This window comes from Penaeus chinensis, chromosome 21, assembly GCF_019202785.1.
Source record: "Penaeus chinensis breed Huanghai No. 1 chromosome 21, ASM1920278v2, whole genome shotgun sequence".
NCBI classification, from domain to species: domain Eukaryota; kingdom Metazoa; phylum Arthropoda; class Malacostraca; order Decapoda; family Penaeidae; genus Penaeus; species Penaeus chinensis.
Window position 1 is genome coordinate 22,784,945 of NC_061839.1, and position 20,000 is coordinate 22,804,944.

The 20,000-nt window shown below is 49.6% G+C and overlaps 1 protein-coding gene across 12 annotated transcripts in view; it reads left to right on the forward strand.

Annotated features, from left to right (window-relative positions):
• The window catches only part of LOC125036550 (protein couch potato-like), a 252,363-nt gene that overhangs the window by 131,780 nt on the left and 100,583 nt on the right, over positions 1 to 20,000 (forward strand). For 3 of the 12 annotated variants that reach the window (XM_047629244.1, XM_047629245.1, XM_047629249.1), the window contains exon 1: positions 10,765 to 10,996. The exons of 8 other annotated variants lie outside the window; for them this stretch is intronic. Coding sequence is in view for 1 of the 4 variants with exons in the window: in XM_047629242.1 (XP_047485198.1) it covers positions 15,171 to 15,176 (6 nt within the window). In the remaining 3 variants the exon portion in view is untranslated. Of the gene's footprint in view, positions 1 to 10,764; positions 10,997 to 15,170; positions 15,177 to 20,000 lie in introns of those variants that run through there. One more of the 12 variants, XM_047629242.1, reaches the window with a different exon arrangement.

Consider the following 20,000-nt stretch of genomic DNA (forward strand, 5'->3'; position numbering starts at 1 on the left):
ACACACACACACACACACACACACACACACACACACACACACACACACACACACACAGATTTATGTATACATATGTATATATGTGTGGTGTGTATGTATATATACATGTGTGTATATGTGTATATATACACGTATATATGTATACATACGTGTATATACTTATATATGTGTTTGTATGTATATATATATATATATATATATATATATATATATATATATATATAATGATAATGATATTAAAAACGCCGCAAGTGAGCTTTCACGTCGGTAGCCTTGCTCGCCCGCTTGCCTTGCTTCACTTCTTACGCTCTCTTGGTGCTGCGGCCATGTGCGTATGTGGCGAATTACTTCGCCCTCATAATGAGAAGTGCCACCCCCCTCAAACACACTCCAACCTCAGTCTTCTCCCACAATATGCCACCATCCCCACTCCCACAGTCCTTCTCCATCCCACTTCTCCCCACACGGCCAAAGCCTTCCCTCACACTCTCATCCATACGCAGTCCCACAATCGCCTCTGCCCACACTCTGCAACCTTATGTCTGTAACCCTACCTTCACAATCCCGCTCCACGTGCCCCCACAACCCTACCCCCACAACATACCCAACGCCTTTCCCTTGAAACTCTACCCCCCCCCCCCCCCTCTCGTGCGTGGCGAGCGGCGCCGGCGCTGTATACCTGGAATACGTATTACCTGAACCTGACAATATCGGGCTCTCACAGTCGCACGGCACGCGACGGTTCTTCATTAGGTAAATTATGTAATTGTCGCAAGGTAACATTTAAGGTCGTATTGCTGCAGTGGCGGTGATGGTGGTGGAGGGGGGAGGGGGAGGGGGGTGGGGGTGGTGGCGGAGGGGGAGGCAGTAGTGCTGATGGTGGTGGCGAAGTTGGAGGTAAGAGGCGGAGGAAGAGGGCGGTGGCGAAGGTGGAGGCGGAGGCGGAGGTGGAGTCGGTGGCGAAGGTGGAGGCGGTGGCGAATGTGGAGGCGGAGGTGGAGGTGGAGTTGGTGGCTAAGGTGGAGTCGGTGGCGGAGGCGGAGTCGGTATCGACGATATAATTATCATCATAATCGTCGTGTTTTTATCATTCCCGTCATCATTATTATTATCATTACCATACTATTATTACAGCTATCGTCCTCGCCTATATACAGTGCAAATACAAAATGATACAAGTGCAGAATTATTGCACATTAACAGGCAGGTCGAGATCAGATACAGGCGGGGAAGAGTCAAGGTGCTTGGCATTTTGTGGAAGAGGAAGCAGAGTCAAATTGAGGACAAGGTTGGCTGTGGTGGAAGAAAGAGGGAGAGAGAGGGAGAGGGAGTGTGGAAGGGAGGGGAGAAGAAGAAGGGAAGAGGAGAGGAGAGAGAGGAAGGGTAAGGTAGGGTGAGAGAGTAGAGAGGAAGAAGGAGTGTGGGAGGAGGGAGAGAGGGAGAGAAAGAGGGAGGGAGAGAAAGAGGGAGGGGGAGGGGGGAGGGGGAGGGGAGAGAGAGGGGAGAGAGAGGGGAGAGAGAGAGGAGAGAGAGGGGAGAGAGAGAGGAGAGAGAGAGGAGAGAGAGAGGAGAGAGAGAGGAGAGAGAGGGGAGGGAGGGAGGGGGGTAGAGAAAGAGAGAGAGAGAGAGAGAGAGAGAGAGAGAGAGAGAGAGAGGGAGAGAGAGAGAGAGAGAGAGGGGGGGGAGGGGAGGGAGGGGGGTAGAGAGAGAGAGAGAGAGAGAGAGAGAGAGAGAGAGAGAGAGAGAGAGAGAGAGAGAGAGAGAGAGAGAGAGAGAGAGGGGGGGAAGGAGAGGGAAAGGGAAGAGAGAGAGAAAGAGAGAGAGAAAGAGAGAAAGAGAGAAAGAGAGAAAGAGAGAGAGAGAGAGAGAGAGAGAGAGAGAGAGAGAGAGAGAGAGAGAGAGAGAGAGAGAGAGAGAGAGAGAGAGAGAAAGAGAGAGAGACAGAGAGAGTCAACGGCAGTTGCGGGAGGGTCGGGCAGGTGTTCGGCGGCGGGATACAGTCCTAGTGTACAGTAATTACCTGCCGTGTACACCTGGCAGGACACGCGTCAGTACGTACATACATTCCCGCGACTCCCTCGCGAAGTCTTATGAATGTGTGTATACATTTATTTGTGCGCTGCCTGCATATCGCGCTAGCGTGTTCTGTATATATAAAAAGATAGGTAAAAATATGGATATTTATATGAATCTATATATATATATACGTAAATGTACTTGTGTCCATACGAATGTCGATATACGTTCATGCATATTGACATGAAGAAATATGTATATGTAATTTATGATTATAATAATAATACAGTTATAATATAATTATAACATACACATCCATTTCACACGATGGATAGCGTCGGAAATCAGAAACACATTTTCACGAATATTTGGTCGAGAGGAAATAGGGTTTCACAATCTGGTAAGTCCTCTTTTTGATGTAGCCGCCCACAGCCATTGGCACGCCTCCTTGGGCATTTCGGCTTCTCTCGGGCGGGCCATTCAGGGGCTGGCACTTGAGTGAGTGCCACCAATCCCGTCGTGGCACGCGCGGGCTGATGCCAGAGACGTAATTACCAATATTCAGGTGGAGAAAACTACACCTAACGAAAAGAGAAGGATGGATCAGAAGTGACCACGTGTCTGGTCGCAGGACAGGTGTTCGGACCATCCTGCTAAATTTTAACGACGTGAATTGATGAATATTAAATCCCGCAGAGCGACAAGAGAAGAGCAATATATATCCCCTTGGCCCGTCCCCTCCCCCCCGCCTCCTGCTCCACGCTCCGCGGTGTGTGCGTGTCGTGTGTCTTGACTCCGCCTCCTGCCTGGCCTCAACCAATCAGCGGCGAGCCACGTGCCCGGCGCCCGTGCCCTGGCCTCGGGCACCTTTTGCACATAATCATTGTCGCACGGCGGCTACAGCTGCTGGGGAACACTCGCACACACGCGCGCCCACTCGCTCACTCGCGCACACACACTCACTCCACCACGTGTCTTTGTGCGTACGCGTGTCTGTTTATCTTTGTCTGTGCCTGTCTATCTGTCTTGAGTGTTTAGGAGCGCCTTACCCTCGGGCCGTCCATGACACCGAAGTGGCGAGTCCTGCGTCATCTTGGCTCGCGGTTCCTCACTTGCGTTCCTGCGTTGCGCGGCTTCCTCCTCTCGTAGGTATTGCTCTGCTCGTCTGCTTGGAGGCCCGCTGCTTGGGGTGCTGGGATGTCGCGTTGCTCATTTTACATTTGATTTTTGAGATGTAATTTTGGGTGTCATTTTATAGGGAGTGTGATGCGATAAGCAGGGTTTTAAAAAATAGCATGCAGTTTGGTGTGTTGGTTCATATGAATATTGGGTCTGACACTAAGACAAAAAAACAAATTATAAATATCTGCAGAAACGTTTGCTTGGTGCTCGGGGTTCGCAGCTGTAACCTCCTCCACCACCACCCCTTTTCCCCCTCACCCCCCCCCTACCTCCGCCCACCAGTCCTTTAATACCCCGTACCCCTCTCCCCCCCTCTCCCCCCCCCTCTCCTCTACATACAGTCCTCTCCCCCCCTTCCTTCCCGCCCCCCTCTCGCCCCGCCAACCCCCACGTGGTAGAAATGTTGAATATGGTGTTGCGCGGGTGGCCTTGGGGGGGGGGGGATGTTGCGACGCTCAGGGAGGGGGATATTGTCACCTGCTGGGCGAAGGAGGGAGGCGTGGCGCTTTTGTTGCAAAGGAGGGAAGGGGAAATCAGGGAAAATATAGATGGAGGGGAGGGGAGGGAGAGGGGAGAGGGAGGAGGAGGGAGGGAGGAAGAGGGGATGGGTAGGTAGGGAGAGAGAAGAGATTGGAAGAGAGGGAGAGTAGAAAGAGGAGGAAGATGTAGAGAGTAAACGAGGAGGAGAGAAGAAGAAGAAGAGAATGAGAGAGAGAGAGAGAGAGAGAGAGAGAGAGAGAGAGAGAGAGAGAGAGAGAGAGAGAGAGAGAGAGAGAGAGAGAGAGAGAGAGAGAGAGAGGCAGGTGTAGACCATATCCTATTTTCATATCATGGGAGGCGGCAGGTGGTAGATTTAAAAAAAAGGACAATCGCTCTAAGTTCTTTGCATGCATTCCCGGGCCTTATTTATCTTTCTCCCTCTCCCCGCTACTTCCATCCCTTCCTCCCACTCTTTTTTTTCTTTCTCCCTTTCTCCTCTTTCCCTTTCGTCCTTCCTTATATATTTCTCTCTTCTAGTCTAAAACCTTCCTGGCCCATCCCCCTTCTCCCTGTCCCTTTCCCTCCCCCATCTCCCTGTCCCTTCCCCCCTCTCCCTGTCCCTTTCCCTTTCTCCCCGTCCCTTTCCCTCCCCCTTTTCCCTGTCCCTTTCCCTTTCTCCCCGTCCCTTTTCCTGCCCCCTTCCCCTTCTCCCCGTCCCTTTCCCTCCCCCCTCTCCCTGTCCCTTTCCCTTTCTCGCCGTCCATTTCCCTGCCCCCTTCCCCTTCTCCCCGTCCCTTTCCCTCCCCCCTCTCCCTGTCCCTTTCCCTTTCTCGCCGTCCCTTTCCCTGCCCCCTTCCCCTTCTCCCTGTCCCTTTCCCTTCCCCTTACCACATTCACCACCAGTATCCTGTCCTCGGCTCACATTTTTCATCTTATATCGACATGTATTTTTTTTTTCTCTGAGAAATTGAGGGAAAAGGGGAAGGAGGAAATGGTAAATGACATGTAGTTCCGGCCTTTGCTCAGAGAAGGAGCGCTCTGTCCTGCCTTTTCCTGCTTTGCCCTGCCTTGTCCTGTCCTGCCTTGTCCTGTCCTGTCCTTTCCTGTCCTGCCTTGTACTGTCCTGTTTTGACCTATTCTTTCTTGTCCTGTCCTGTCGTGACCTGTCCCGTTCTTCCGCCCGTACCTGCCGGCCTTGCGTCCACCTTGCGATGTTTTGTGCGTATTCAGATCACAAAAGAATATCGATTTTGAGAGACGTGTATGTGTGTGGGGGGTGGGGGGTTATCTTTCTGCTTCCCCTCTCTCTTTCTCTTTCTGTTTCTTTCTCTCTTTCTATTTATATCTCTCTATTTCTCTCTTTCTATCTCTTCATTCCTCTCTTTTCCTCCTACCTCTCTTTTCCTCCTACCTTTCTCTCTTACCCCATCCTTCTCTCCTTCTCTCCCCTCCCCTCTTATCTCTACCCTGTCCTCCCCATTCCTCATTCTCCACAGCCTATTTCCCATTCAACATCCTCTCCCCCTCTTTCAAAAAAAAAGTAAGAAGAAAAGAGCCTTCCATTTTATCTAATGAAAATAAATCTGCCCCAGAGTTGAAACGCGCCTCGGCCAAGAGGTTTTTAGTGGAGGACCAGGTGCAAGGAGAAAGAAACGGAAAACTGGAAAAGAAAGAAATACACGAACACAGACACATGCGCACACACACACACACACACACACACACACACACACACACACACACACACACACACACACACACACACACACACACACACACACACACACACAAAAAAAAAAAAAAAAAAAAAAACACAGTGACGTATATGTGTGTTCGTGTGCTTCTGTTGGTGGGTGTGTTGGTGTGTTGGAATGGAATAAAATGGAGGTGGAATAAAGCACAGTTATATTCATTAACAAAGAAAGTTTAAAGATGCAAATCCTCCTTTTTTTTGAGGGGTAGGGTAAGGGGGTAGGACATGCTGGGCTGGGGTACTGCTTAGGGATCATATCTAAAAAGCTATATATAAAATCCCTAAGCGGTACTCCATCTCATTACCCCCACCCCCTAGGGAAATGGGTGAAAAGGTATGAATGTCCATATAAGAGAGTATTAAAAGGGAAGAAAAGGAAGTACTGTGTGGGAGAAAGTGTGGGGTGGGGGGAAGTGCTAAGGCAAGGAAGGGAAACTGAATACGATAAGAGAACGTACTAAGGTAAGGAAAGGAAACTAGGTAAGGTAAGAGAAGGAAGTACAAAGGCAAGTAACCGTTTCTTTATAAGGAAAACTAGTGTTACGTTCGCTATGACAGACACGAGCAGGCGTTCTATCGGCATTGGAACACTCACAAATAGCTTGTAAAGAGAGACCGTGCCTTGTCCACTTAGCTTTTTAACTCGCCTTGTAAGCCCAGTAAATCTCCCAGGTGGGCCATGTTGCCTCCTTTGTCTGTTTCACTCTGCCTTGCCCCATGTGGTCTAGTGCCTCATAAAAGCTGCTTTTCCCCAAAATGGATCTATGGAGAGATACCACTTCCCCGGGGCAAATTTTGTTAGTATTTTTTTTTTTACCAGAGATTTCCTTTTTTTATTTCAGTATTATTGTTTGTTTGTTTGATAAATTGGTTTCCATATATTTTTCTTTCACCATTTGTTTCTGGTTATGATTTACTTTTTTTTTGTTGTTGTTTGCTTGTTTTCTTTTTCTTTCCCTTTTTTTATCCTTTGTTTCCGGTTAAGATTTATTTTTATAGTGCCATTAAATGTGGAGACCGCCGGTATGGAGGTGGATCTCCGTCGTGTGTTCCAAAGTCGAGATCTTCCTCTTTTATCGTCAAGCTCATGAAAAGCTTGTGTTTGAGATACTGCCGTGGTAAATTGGGATAAACGGACGTAATTGGAGTATAAATAGATACGATTACCTCGTAAATGGACAATGAGTCTCGACGGTATGATTTTGGATCACTTCAGAAAATGATAAAAAGTATCGACGTCAGATATCAAAGATTAAGTGGAGAGAAGAATTGATGGCCCGGACAAAAATATCTAATTATGCAGTCGCTCTATGAAACAGGTGGAAGTCCCAACCATGGCCGACTTAAAAAAAAAAACACTCTAATTTGCATTTATAAAGCTCTAGATAGTGAGAAGTAAACATCTGTTTTATAATGATTTGATTAAATGACACGACAGATGTTGGGTCGTCTTCTCGCGCATTTTTTATGGCTTTGATTGACAGATGTTTGACCGCCGAGGGACAGCTGTTTAGCATAGACCTCGTGCAGATTATAACGATAACCGCGGTTAACGTATAGTATTCGTGAAGTCTTTACAGGACGACGCGGCCGGTTTGGGATGTCTCAGTGCCTCAGACGGATAAGATAAACAGTCAATAGCCTTGTCCCGTTTTCCAGTTCGTTTGTTTATACTTTGAAGTAAGTGCTGTTGGGTTGGGCTGTCGTGCTGTGGTTCGAACGAAGGTTTTTCGTATTGTTCCATAGTTCTTTGGTGTGGTTTGTGCGTGAGAGAGAAGGAGAGAGACAGAAAGGGACCCATTTTTCGTTATTTTTTCGCTTCATCATCGTAATTGCGTTGATGTGAAAAAACTTTTCGGTGATACAGTGTAATGGGCGCTTTCAATATGCCATGAAAGAAAGGAATTTGGGACGAGAGCGAAAGATGGCTTTGAGAAAGGTCATCGCGAAATGTCTTTAAGGGTCGTTTAAAAGGTCACAGGACAAAGGTCTGGTTCCGGCGGCGTTAGGAGATCGTGAAATTGTGACCTTCCTGCCTCCTTTTGCTTCCGTATGGGTCTCTCTCTCTCTCTCTCTCTCTCTCTCTCTCTCTCTCTCTCTCTCTCTCTCTCTCTCTCTCTCTCTCTTTCTCTCTTTCTCTCTTTCTCTCTTTCTCTCTCTCTCTCTCTCTCTCTCTCTCTCTCTCTCTCTCTCTCTCTCTCTCTCTCTCTCTCTCTCTCTCTCTCTCTCTCTCTCTCTCTTTCTTTCTCTCTCTCTCTCTCTCTCTCTCTCTCTCTCTCTCTCTCTCTCTCTCTCTCTCTCTCTCTCTCTCTCTCTCTCTCTCTCTCTCTCTCTCTCTCTCTCTCTCTCTCTTTCTCTCTTTCTCTCTCTCTCTTTCTCTCTCTCTATTCTATCTATCTATCTATCTATCTATCTATCTATCTATCTTTTCTATCCCCTTTTTTTTCTTTCTTCTGCCTACTTCTCCCTTCTCTTCTCTCTTTTTATCCCCTCTCTCTCGTCTGTCGGCGTCGTCTTTATTCCCTTCTTTATTTCTTCCCTTTCCTTTATACCCTGTCCTCTCATCCTCCTCCACTCCATCTTTCTTACCTCTCCCTCTCCTTCCTTTCTCCTTTCTTAGTTTTCCTTCCTCCCTTCTCCCCTCTCTCCACTTTCCTTTTTCATGCTTCTCTGTGGGGACTGTATGTCTTTCTGTTGTCTGCCTGTCTTCTTTAACTGTCTGTGTGTTTGCCCGCCTTCCTACCTGTTTGTCCGTCTGTCTGTCTATCTGTCTGTCAAGTCGGGTAGAATTTAAACAAGCGTCGGCTGAAGGGTAAGACAAGAGTGGACGAGGTTGAAGGGCGTGGGGGTGACAGTGGCGGCGCATGACACGGCGGTGCATGACAGGCAGAGTGCGTGGCGTTGGGCCGGCATGCAGCCACACTGTCGCCGGGGATTTTGTGGGAAAGTGTGACGGAGCGAAGAGGGGAAGGGGGGAGAGCAAGAGGAGAAAGGGGAGGGTGTTTGTTTATAGATATAAATGTTAACATGTAAACGAGACAGAGTGAGGAGAGAGGGAGAGAGAAGGAGAGAAGGAGAGAGGGGAGAGAAGGAGAGAGGGAGAGAGGGAGAGAAGGAAAGAGAAGGAGAGAGGGGGGAAGAGAAGGAGAGAAGGAGAGAGAAGGAGAGAGAGGGGGAGAGAAGGAGAGAGAGGGAGAGAGAAGGAGAGAGAAGGAAGAAGGGGGGGGGGGGGGCAGAGACAGAGAGAGGTAGAAAGAAAGATAGGTGATATGTATGTATGTTTGTCTGTCTCTCTGTGTCTGTATCGGCGCGGATTCCACTGTCTTCTCGCCGGTCGATATCTCCCCGCTATCGTGACGGATGCCTGTAAGGTGTTGTTAGTCTGTGTCAATTAGGAGCATTCGGCCGGGCTGGCTGAGGTGATTGACGCCCTTCTCTCTCTTTCTTTCTCTCTTTCTCTCTCTCTTTCTCTCTCTCTCTCTCTCTCTCTCTCTCTCTCTCTCTCTCTCTCTCTCTCTCTCTCTCTCTCTCTCTCTCTCTCTCTCTCTCTCTCTCTCTCTCTCTCTCTCTCTCTCTCTCTCACACCCTTGCTCTCGCTCTCCATTTCTCTCTCCCTCTCTCTCAGTCCTTTCCCATCTTGTATAATTAAAGATACAATATAAAAATGCATACCTGAGTATAGTTTGTGGATCCACAACATGGTAAGAATTGTATTTTGTTCATCATTAATGTGTTGCGGATCCTTAACCCCCCCCCCCGCCCCCCGCTTTCATTTTCTACCTCTCCCCTGTTCTCCCCACTTCTTCCCTTTCTTTTTCCCCTCTCCCATTTTCATCTTATCTGTCACCTCCCTGTCATCTATCCCCTCTCCCTATCCTTTTTTCACCATCCTTTTTATCCCTTGTCCCTATGTTTTCTTCCCTATCGCTGTCCTTTCCTTTCCCTGTCCTTACTCCTCTCTCCTTCTCCATTTCCCCTCTCCCTCTCTTCTCTCTCTTTTCCCCTCTTAATTCCTCTCTCCCTATCCTTTTCCTCTCTCCCTCTCTTCTCTCTCTCGCCCTCTTCCTATCCTTTCTCCCCTTTCCCTCTCTTCTCTCCCACTCCGTCTCTTTTCTCCCTCTCCCCCTCCACTCCGCATTTGGAAGCCAGTGTTAATATGGAAATACAGGTTTTCAGCGCGTAATTTCCCGGAATCACGCATTGTCCGTTTTCTTCTGGTAATGTTGCGAGGCCAGGCGGACCCACCACGCCCACATGTGCCCCCCCTCCCTCCCCCTTGCCCTCTCCCTCCTCTCTTTCACTCTTGCTCTCTCTCTTTCTCTTTTTTTTTCATCGTTCTCTGTCAATCTGTATTTTTCTATATTTTCTTTCTTCGTTTTTTTTTTTTTTCCTTTTTTCTTCGTTTTTTTTTCTTCTTCTGTCCTTTCCTTCATTCTCCCCCCTCCTCCCTCTCCCTCTCATCTCCCCCTTTCCCCTTCTACTTCCCCTTCCTCTCTCCCCTCCCCCCTTTCCCCTTCCGCTCTCCCCCACTCTCCCCCTCTCCCCTCCCCCTCTCCCCCTCTCTCCCCCTTTCCCCTCCCCCTCTCCCCCTTTCCCCTTCCGCTCTCCCCCTTCTACCTCCCCCCCGCTATTCTTCCATTAAATGCCCTCAGCCATTGAGGAAATAGCAAGGAGGTATGAGTCATTTGTGAGGACGGCAAGGCGATGAGTTGCCCTTTGACTGGTAACTTTTATTTTCTAGGGTAATGTAGGCAGGTCTTTTTCTTTTTTTTTCTTCTTTTTTAAAGGAAGGGGGAGAAGGAAAATGAATTATATTTCCACTTTATATAGGGACATCTGTGACAGGGCAAGCAAACGGGAAGGGCAGGTGTGTGTGTGTGTGTGCGATGGTGTGTTTGAGATATAATCAGTGTTACCAGCAACATTACACCACAGGAACGTATACAACGGCTGTTCCTGCTGGTGCTGCACGCTTTGTTGATCTTCTCCTCCGCCTCCTCTCCCCCCTGCTCCCTCCCCTCCCTGTACTACCACCATCCCCCCTCTCCTCCTCCTCGGGGCCCCGCCTTCTCATCCACCCCCTATGCTTCCCCCATCTACCCTTTCCTCCCCATGCCCCACCACCCTTCCCCTCCTCCTCGTGCCCCGACTCCCTTCCCCTCCTCCCCATGCCCAACCACCGTTCCTCTCCTCCCCATGCCCAATCACCCTTCCCCTCCTCCCCGTGCCCCGTCTACCATCCCCTCCTCCCCGTGCCCTACCCCCTTTCACTTCCCCGTACCCCCCCTCCCCCCTTCGCCTCCCTTCGCCTCCCGTGCAGTTGGCCGCGGCTCGGGCTGCTGCGTACACCTGTTCTCGCCGTCTCACCTGCTACCTTACAGATGCTCCCCCGCAGCTGGTTGCGTGGCGACTCGGGTCATGCTGGGCCGTGTTAGAGGAACTCCAATTCCCTCAATTCTCGGCGCAGGAACAAAAAGCCTCCCCCTCCCCCCCCTTCTTCCTCCCCCAACTCCGATAAGGCGGAAGTCGGATCGTATGTGCTGACGTCACGCGCGGTCGGCAAAAGTGAGTTTGTGCGAATCTGCTTGCGTGCGCGTGTTCGACTTCGGAATCGCCAGCGTCCGCGGCTGTGATTGGCTATTGCGAATGCATTGCGTCCGAAGATTTACGCGAGAAGTGCTTGGATGCTAACTCCCCCACCCTCCTTCACTTACCTCCCACCTACCAAAGCCCCTCTCTCTCTATATATATATATATATTTCTCTTTCTCTTTCTCTCTCTCTTTCTCTTTCTCTTTCTCTTTCTCTTTCTCTTTCTCTTTCTCTCTCTCTCTCTCTCTCTCTCTCTCTCTCTCTCTCTCTCTCTCTCTCTCTCTCTCTCTCTCTCTCTCTCTCTCTCTCTCTCTCTCTCTCTCTCTCTCTCTCCCTCTCCCTCTCCCTCTCTATTTCTCTCTCTCTCTCTCTTTCTCTCTCTCTCTCTCTCTCTCTCTCTCTCTCTCTCTCTCTCTCTCTCTCTCTCTCTCTCTCTCTCTCTCTCTCTCTCTCTCTCTCTCTCTCTCTCAATCCCAATCACCTCCCCTCTCTCTCCGTCTTCCAACCTCTCCCAACCCATCTCCCTCTCTCTTTCCCCTCCCTCTATCTTTATCCCCCCTCCCCTCCTCTCCCTTCCCCCTCCCTCCCTCTCTCTCTCTCCCCCTCTCTCCCTCCCTCCCTCTCTCTCCCTCCCTCTTTCTCCCTCCCTCTTTCTCCCTCCCTCTCTCTCTCTCTCTCTCTCTCTCTCTCTCTCTCTCTCTCTCTCTCTCTCTCTCTCTCTCTCTCTCTTTCTCTCTCTTTCTCTTTCTCCCCCTCCAGACCCGCCTCCTTCGGGAGTGGACGCCGCGGCGCACGAGCGTTCACCCCGCCGTCGTCGCGTGGCCCTCTCGTCGCGTGGTGACATTGCATCACGTTTCCCCCGCGATTTACACTACCTGGGTGCTGTGCTTGTTTTGTCATTCGACGCCTCCGGGTATATATGTGTACGTTAATGTGTGTGTATCGTATTCCTGAGAATGGTTTTAGTAGCGGTGTGTGCGGTACTTTTCTTCTGTGTGTTTGGAATCGTATAGTGTTCTAGAAATACGTATCGTGGGAGAATGTCGGATCTGCGCGAAGGTTCTTACAGTGCTGGAATTCGGACTCGAAAATGTCAATCACTTCCGCGTGTTGGACTGTGAAATCACGGCAGCGACTGTGTTTATGGAAGGGGAAAGTAGAGAAGGAATATACATATACAGAAAGAAATCCTCGTGAAATAATGGCGGTGAAAAGCCATCGTTATGTAGTGGAGTGTGGACGAGGATGCTTATAACGGTCAAGCTTCTGCGCAAATTTGGAAGGAATATTGACATATATTTTTAAAAAAATAATCTGGTCTCTTACTCTTTTTCGTTGTTTTTCCTTTTATTTTTTTATCGTCTCTCGAGGTACCGGATTGTCTGCTCTCCATTTCACGCCTTTCCACCGCTCTGCTGCGAATTCTGGCGAGTTAACAGTGTTTGTCTTTCTTCCTTTCCTTTTTTTCTTTTTTTTTTCCCCTTACGAATCGTACTCCTTTTTTCTGTCATTTTCCCCACTTTTCAAACTGTACTCTCCGGGGTTTTTTCTTCTTTTTTTACCTTTTCATTTTGTGTTTCCTCTTTTTTTCGAGAGCGATTTCGACCGTTTCATGTTTCCTTTCACCGTTTTTGTTCCCGGTCTGTTTCTTGTGGCTTGACTCAGGCAGGTGCTGAGGTGTTGGGTCGGGAGATACACCGGGCCTGGTGGCGGCGGCGGCGAGAGGCAGATGACGCGGCAGGTGGTGGCTGTGTGCAGGTGTGTGTGCGTGTGCGTGCGTGCGTTTGTGTTCTCGTTTGAGTGTGTGTGTGTGTTGGGGGACATACATACATGCATGTATGTATATGCGCATCCCTCTATGTATGTATATCTATGTGAATTTTATACCCACGTACATAAATATATTTATGCGCACACACACACACACACACACACACACACACACACACACACACACACACACACACACACACATATATATATATATATATATATATATATATATATGTGTGTGTGTGTGTGTGTGTGTGTGTGTGTGCGTGTGCATACATGTGTTTATATAGATATGATATTAGATAATATGATATATGTAAAATATGCGTATAAAACGTATATGGAATATAAATATGTATGGGAAAGGCGCATGCAACCGATGCTCAATATTTCCTATACATTTTGCACACCCAGTGTACACGCATTCGCACGTCCCAGGTGCACAAAGCACAGCTACATGCAAGCACGCCGTCATGATCTACGGTGCATGACGGGCGCCGCGCGGAGTACCTCCGAAGCATCTTGTCCGAGCGTTGATCTCTTTCGCTCCCGCGCGCCGCCGCCGCCGCCGCCTTTTGCGCGGTTTCACGTCGAGGGACACTTTAGGAGCACTTGTGTTCTTCCTTTTACGTTCGGTGTGTTTTATTTTCTTGACCTTTTTGAGATTTTGTAGATCATTTATACATTTATTTATTGGTTTATATGTTATTTAGTTTTTAGACTGGTCGAAAGTATTAATTTCATTCTTTATCTTACTCGATGTAAATTCCCGGCCTCGTTTGGAATGTTAGGAAAACACACACACACACACACACACACACACACACACACACACACACACACACACACACACACACACACACACACACACACACACACACACAAACAAACACACACTAAGAAAAAATAATATAGGCTCGGCTGACCTTCCTGCGCCCACGTGTGGTGTTCGTGTTCGGGCGGGCGATCGTGTGGGCGTGCGGGCGTGAGTACGTGAGGTTGCGGCCACACGCATACACATGTACGTCTTGCTCCGGGATGAGTAACGGATCCCGGACGCTTTTTGAAGTCTTTGAGGATGTCTCAGTCCGCCTTTTGGTCGGGGGGGGGGGGGTCTCGTGTTCTGCTGGCCCTTTTTTATTGTTATGCTGTTATTATTAATGTTATTACCATTCTTATTGTTATAATCATCATCGCCATTAATAATGGTATCGTTATTATCATTATCATTACTACTACTACTATCATCATCATCATCTATATCCTTATCATTATCATTATCATTATCATTCTTATTATCATCTCTGTTCCCTTCACCAGTGAATATGGGAAACGTTGGAGTTCAAACGGTCTATAAACGGCGGCAAAAATAGATGTTGAAGATTGGAGGTTCATTATCCCCCCCCCCCCCGCCTCCTCCCCCTACCCCCCCCCCCTCCACTTAAATGTACTATGCATGTTACATCGCCCTGTGTCCTGTATTTCCCTCTCCCCCTCCCTCCCTTTCTCATCTTCCTCCTCCCCTCTCTCCCTTTCTTTTCTCCTCTCCGCTTTTCCCCCTCCTTTCTCCTTTCTCCCTTCTCCCTTTTTCATGTCTCTTTCTGAGAGAAAGGGGATAAGAGGGGAAGTAGAGTGAATAAGAAAAGGGATGCGAGAGAGAGAGAGAGAGAGAGAGAGAGAGAGAGAGAGAGAGAGAGAGAGAGAGAGAGAGAGAGAGAGAGAGAGAGAGAGAGAAAGAGAGAGGAGGAGACGGGGGGAAGAGAGAGGGAGAAGACGGAGAGAGAGGGGAGGTGATTGGGATTGGGACAGAGAGAAAGAGAGAGAGAGGTGGGGTGTGGGTGGGGGTAAGGACAGGCATTTTCCGTGGACCAATTAACACTTCGCTTTATTTCCGAGGCCCAAGCGCACTCCATTGGTCAGGTAAACCTTGCATTCGTCAATAGGATTACATGTACAGTCACTCACGGGCGGGGCTGGTTGGGGAGAGAGGGCGGAACGGGGGAGGGGGAGAGGGAGAGAGAGAGGAAGAGAGAGAGGGAGAGGGGAGGGGGTGTAGGGAGGGAGAGATGGAGAGAGAGGGAGAAGGTGGATAGTATCAGAGAGAGGAAGAGGGGCAAGAGGAAGAGGAAGGGGAAGGAGAAGGAGAGGTGAGTAAGATATATGGATAAGGGAGAGAAAGATTAGAGGTAAAGAATGCGTGAGTGAAAGAGATGGAAATGATGAGTGAAAGATATGGAGGGGGAAGAAAGGGTTGAAAGGAGGATTAAGAGTAACCGAAGGCGTACGGAGATAGAGATGAGGGTAGTGATAAAGATAAAGATAGATAGAGGGTGTGAGAGAGAGATCGCGGCGTTGAGGCTCCGCGTTGATGGCAGCAGCAGGTGTGATGGTGGGCGGGGCTGCCACACGTCGCCAGAGAGAGAGATATCGCCGGACGCCAACGCACATCTGTATCCTCCTCTTCTTCCTCCTCCCCCTCCTCCTCCTCCTCCTCCTCCTCCTCCTCCTCCTCCTCCTCGTCGTCGTCGTCCTACCCCCCACTTCTCTTCTCTCCCCTTCAACATCATCCCTCTTCTTCTTCCTTTCCTCTTTCTCTCCCTCCTTTTCCTTCGTCTTCTCCTTCTTCGTCCTTTTCCCCTTCTCCTCCTCCTCCTCCTTTTTTTTTCTCTCCTTCATCTTCATCATTATCTTCTGCTATTACTACTTCTCCTGCTTCTCTTCCTCCGTTTTGTTATTCCTTTCACACACACACACACACACACACACACACACACACACACACACACACACACACACACGCGTCGGGATGCAGCTTCCCCTGGGTCTACACGTCGTAGGGCATTGCTCCGTGGTTTAGACGTGAAGGGAGGTGATTGGCGAAGGAGGGGGAGGGGGAGGGAATGGGGGGGTTTGAGGGAGGGGGAGGGGGGATGATGGGGGAGAGAGGGGATGGGGGGATGATAGAGGGGAAGGGTGAGGGGGGAGGATGTAAGGGAGGGGAAGACTGGATGATAAAGAGGAAAAGGGAGGCTGGATGATGAAGGGAGAGAGGGTGGATGATGGGGGGGAGGGGGGTGGATGATGAAAGGGAGGGCAAGACTGGATAATAAAGAGGAGGAGGATGAGGCTGGATGATAGAGGAGAGAGATAGGTTGGATGATGCAGGGGAAAGAGAGGCTGGATGATAGAGGAGAGGGGGGGGGGATGCTGGATGGGGAGGAAGTGGGCGGGAGGAGGTAAGGGGGGAGAGGGGGAGGGGTAGACACACACCGGGGGATAACGGAAGGACATTTGCCTCATGTTTCCGGTACCTGGTGGTGTCGCTAACCCCCTTCTCTCCCCTCTCCGATCATTCCATCCGTTCTGTCTCCGCCCTCTTCTTCTTCTTCATCTTCCTGTTGTTCTTCCTCTTCTCGCTCCTCTTCATTCCCCTTCGTTTTTTTTTTTTTTTTTTTTTTTTTTTGTCCTTTTAATCTCCCGACCCGGTTCTTTTAAACCTCGCATCTTCTCTTCTCTTCTTTCGTCACCCTCTCTTAATTTTCCTCTTCCTCCCTCTCCTACTCCTTCTCTATCTCCTATTTCAGTTTGTCCCTCACCTTTTCCCTGTCCTTCTCCTCCACCTCCTCCATCCCTTCGCCTCCTCTTCTTCTTCTTCTTCTTCTTCTTCTTCTTCTTTTTCTCCTCCTTCTCCTCTTCCTCCTCCTCCTTCTCCCCCCTCCCCCTCCCCTTCTCCCTTCTGGCATGTGCATGACGCTCATGACGCACGGGGAGGCCGCATGTGTTATCGGGAGGTCGTGTGGCGGCGGCGGCGGCACCTTCCCTGGCGAACCACGTCATGGCGCCTGTATCGTGAGTCTTATTGCCTGGTCAGTCCGTTCCGGCATTCCGCTTCGCTCGCGTGTGCCTCTTTTGTTTTTGCTTTCGTTGGTATCATCCGCGTGCGTTTCCTTGACGTGTCGTGCGCTCGTCATGCGGTCGGTCGGTCTCTCGGTCTCTCTCTCTCTCTCTCTCTCTCTCTCTCTCTCTCTCTCTCTCTCTCTCTCTCTCTCTCTCTCTCTCTCTCTCTCTCTCTCTCTCTCTCTCTCTCTCTCTCTCGATGCACTTACTACTCCGGCGACGACAGGTGAGACGCGCAGTGTCGCTTTACCTGACACCGGGTCGTTATGTTCCTGCTGTTTCTACCGTTCCTGGCGTTCCTACTGTTCCTGTCGTTTCTACCGTTCCAACTGCTTCTACCGTTCTTGCTGTTCCCGGCGTTCCTATTGTTCCTACCATTCCTGTCGTTTCTAGCGTTTATGCCGTTCCGTCCGTCATTCGATCGGTGACGATGCAGGCGGCGATGAACAGGCGCTTATTGCCCGTTGTCACGAGGAAACTCGGCGGGGAAATATTGCCGGCGATTCAGGAAATTATTGATATTACCCTCGGGTTCGGGTCTCGGGTCGGAGTGACGCATGGGATGATGGAGGAATAAGCAAGAGAGAGCGAGAGAGAGAGAAAGAGAGAGAGAGAGAGCGAAAGCGAGAGAGAGAGAGAGAGAGAGAGAGAGAGAGAGAGAGAGAGAGAGAGAGAGAGAGAGAGAGAGAGAGAGAGAGAGAGAGAGAGAAAGAAAGAGAGACCGAGAGCGAGAGCGAGAGAATGATAGATGGCTGGCTTGATAGATAGATGGAGGCGGGAGGGGTAGATCGAGGCGGAAAATGGAACTCGGATTGGTTTTCGAGGCTTCGGAGACGACGGTTAGATGGGGAGGGAGGTGGAGAAAAAAGGAGGAAGGCGTTAAAAAGGTAGATCGAGAGGGATATAAGAAAAGGGAAGAAGGAATGAGGAAGAGAGAATAAGGAGAAAGTCGAAAGACTGAGAGAGAGAGAGAGAAAGAGAAAGAGGAAGAGGAAGAAAGAGAGACAGCAAGAGAGAGGAAAAGGCGGAGAGCCAGCAAGCGAGAGAGAGAAAGAAAGAAAGAAAGAAAGAAAGAAAGAAAGAAAGAAAGAGGAAGAGACAGCAAGAGAGTGCAAGAAAGAGGAAGGAGGAGAGCCAGAGGGAGAGCCAGCAGGAGAGAGAAAGGAGAAAGAGGGAGAGTCAACAAGGGAGGGAGAGCGAGAGGGAGAGAGGCCGTAGGTGGGTCTGGCAGGTGGGTCTGGCAGGCGAGCTAGGCGGGGCGCGGGACGTCGACGTAGGGTGCACGCTGGGACCCCGCCCCGCTATTGATCCAGGGGTTATATACACACGCACACACATACCTACACACGCACACACATGCATATTCACTTACGCATGCATACGCACAGCCGTCCAGACATGCACGAGGCGCCGTTTGCTTCGTCTACGCCCATCGTCGCGATCATAAGCGAGGGTGTATAAAGGTTGTCGCGAATATGTTTTTTTTTTTTTGTTTTTTTTTTTCACTTTCTTGTTCTCTTATTCTCAAGTCTTTCGAGTTTATGCATGTCTCTTATTCTTACAGCTTTCGAACGAATACATTTCCCTGTTATTTTTCGTCTAATTTCTTCAGGCTTTCGATTATTTTTATCTCTTTTTTATTCGATGTCATCTTAATTGCGCCCCCCCCCCCTCCCCACGAGCTCATGTAAAGGTAATTTCATAAGTAATTGCGCCAAGGGTCACTTTCATAAGGACACTTTCTTGACTCAACATCAAGCAAGTTTTTTTTTTCGTTTTTTTTTCTGTTTTGGTAAGTTTTTGTTTTGTTTTGCATTTATGTCGATAACTTCTGATTTGCTCTTCTTGTTCTTTCCCTCCTGTCTATTCCTCGTACCTCATTCCTCCTTTCCTTTTCCCTTATGAACCCCCCAGTGTCTTTATCATCCCACTTTTACTTCATCCCTCATCTTTCTCTCCTTTCCCTTTCTTCACCCTTCACCCCCTTTTTTTTCTTTTCACCTCTCCTCTCTCCATACCTCTTCTTCTTCCTCCTTTCCCTCCGTTCATTCCTCCACCTGCCTCCCCCCTCCCTCTCCCTCCCTCCGTTTATCCCTCCCTCCATCCCTCTCCCTGCCTCTCCTCCTCCCTCCTTCTCCCTCCCATCCTCCGTCCCTCCCTCCCTCTCCCTCCCATCCTCCCTCCGTTTATCCCTCTCCCTGCCCCTCCTCCCTCTCTCCCCGGCGGTGAGTGATAGGTATAGAAAATAATGGAGTGTCAGAGAGCGGCCCCCGACTGGCCTCGGCTTAGGCTCCAGATCCGTCAGACGAACGTGATTATCTCTCGGTCTGGAGTGTGTTTTGATTACTTTTCATTCACTTTGTCTGTCTGTCTGTCTTCGTTCTTGCTTTTCTTTCTTGCTGTCTTTCGTTCTTTGATTTCTTTCGGCTTTTCTTTCGGTCTATGATTTCTCTCTCTCTCTCTCTCTCTCTCTCTCTCTCTCTCTCTCTCTCTCTCTCTCTCTCTCTCTCTCTCTCTCTCCCCCTCTCTCCCCCTCCCTCCCTCCCTCCCTCCCTCCCTCCCTCCCTCCCCCCACGCTTTTTATCACAATCACTATTACTATTGTTATTACTATTATGATCATCATCATTGTTGTTATTAATGGTATATATATTGTTGTTATAATGATTGTGGTTGATGTTGTTTATCTTCATAGAGTGCAACTGTGCAGGATAGGGAAAAAAACACTGTCGAAAGTGCCATAGTGTCACCGACTTGCAATAGCGGCGCGTGCATTGTGAAGAGACTGATAGATGGATTTATGGAAAGGGTAAATTGGGTCCAGAATTAACTTTCGAAGTTAGAGAGAGAGGGGGAGGGAGGGAGAGGGGAAAGGAGGTAGGGAGGTAGGGAAAGAGAGGGGAAGGGAGGAAGGAAGTAGGAGAGAGTGAAATGGAAGGGAGAAGAGGGGAAGGGAGGAAGGACGTGATAGAGAGGGAGGGAGAGGGAAAGTGAGATAGGGATAAAAAAATAAAAAAAAGGAAGGATAGGAAGGTAGACGGAGGAGGAGTCCACGAACACAAGGACATACATCACCTCAGGGTGCAGCAGCGTGGCACCGCGAGGCACCTACCTGGCCGGCGGAGGAAGTGGAGGTAAAGGCGGCATGTTGGGGCAGGGTGGACGGGGTCGGTCAGGGGGAGGAGGAAGGGGGAGGTGGGAGGTGAGCGAGGGGGGAAGAGGAGGAGGAGGAGAAGGCAGGCGAGGGGGAGTAGGAAGAGGAAGAGGAGGGAGGCGAGGGGGAGGAGGAAGAGAAGGGAAGGGAGGGG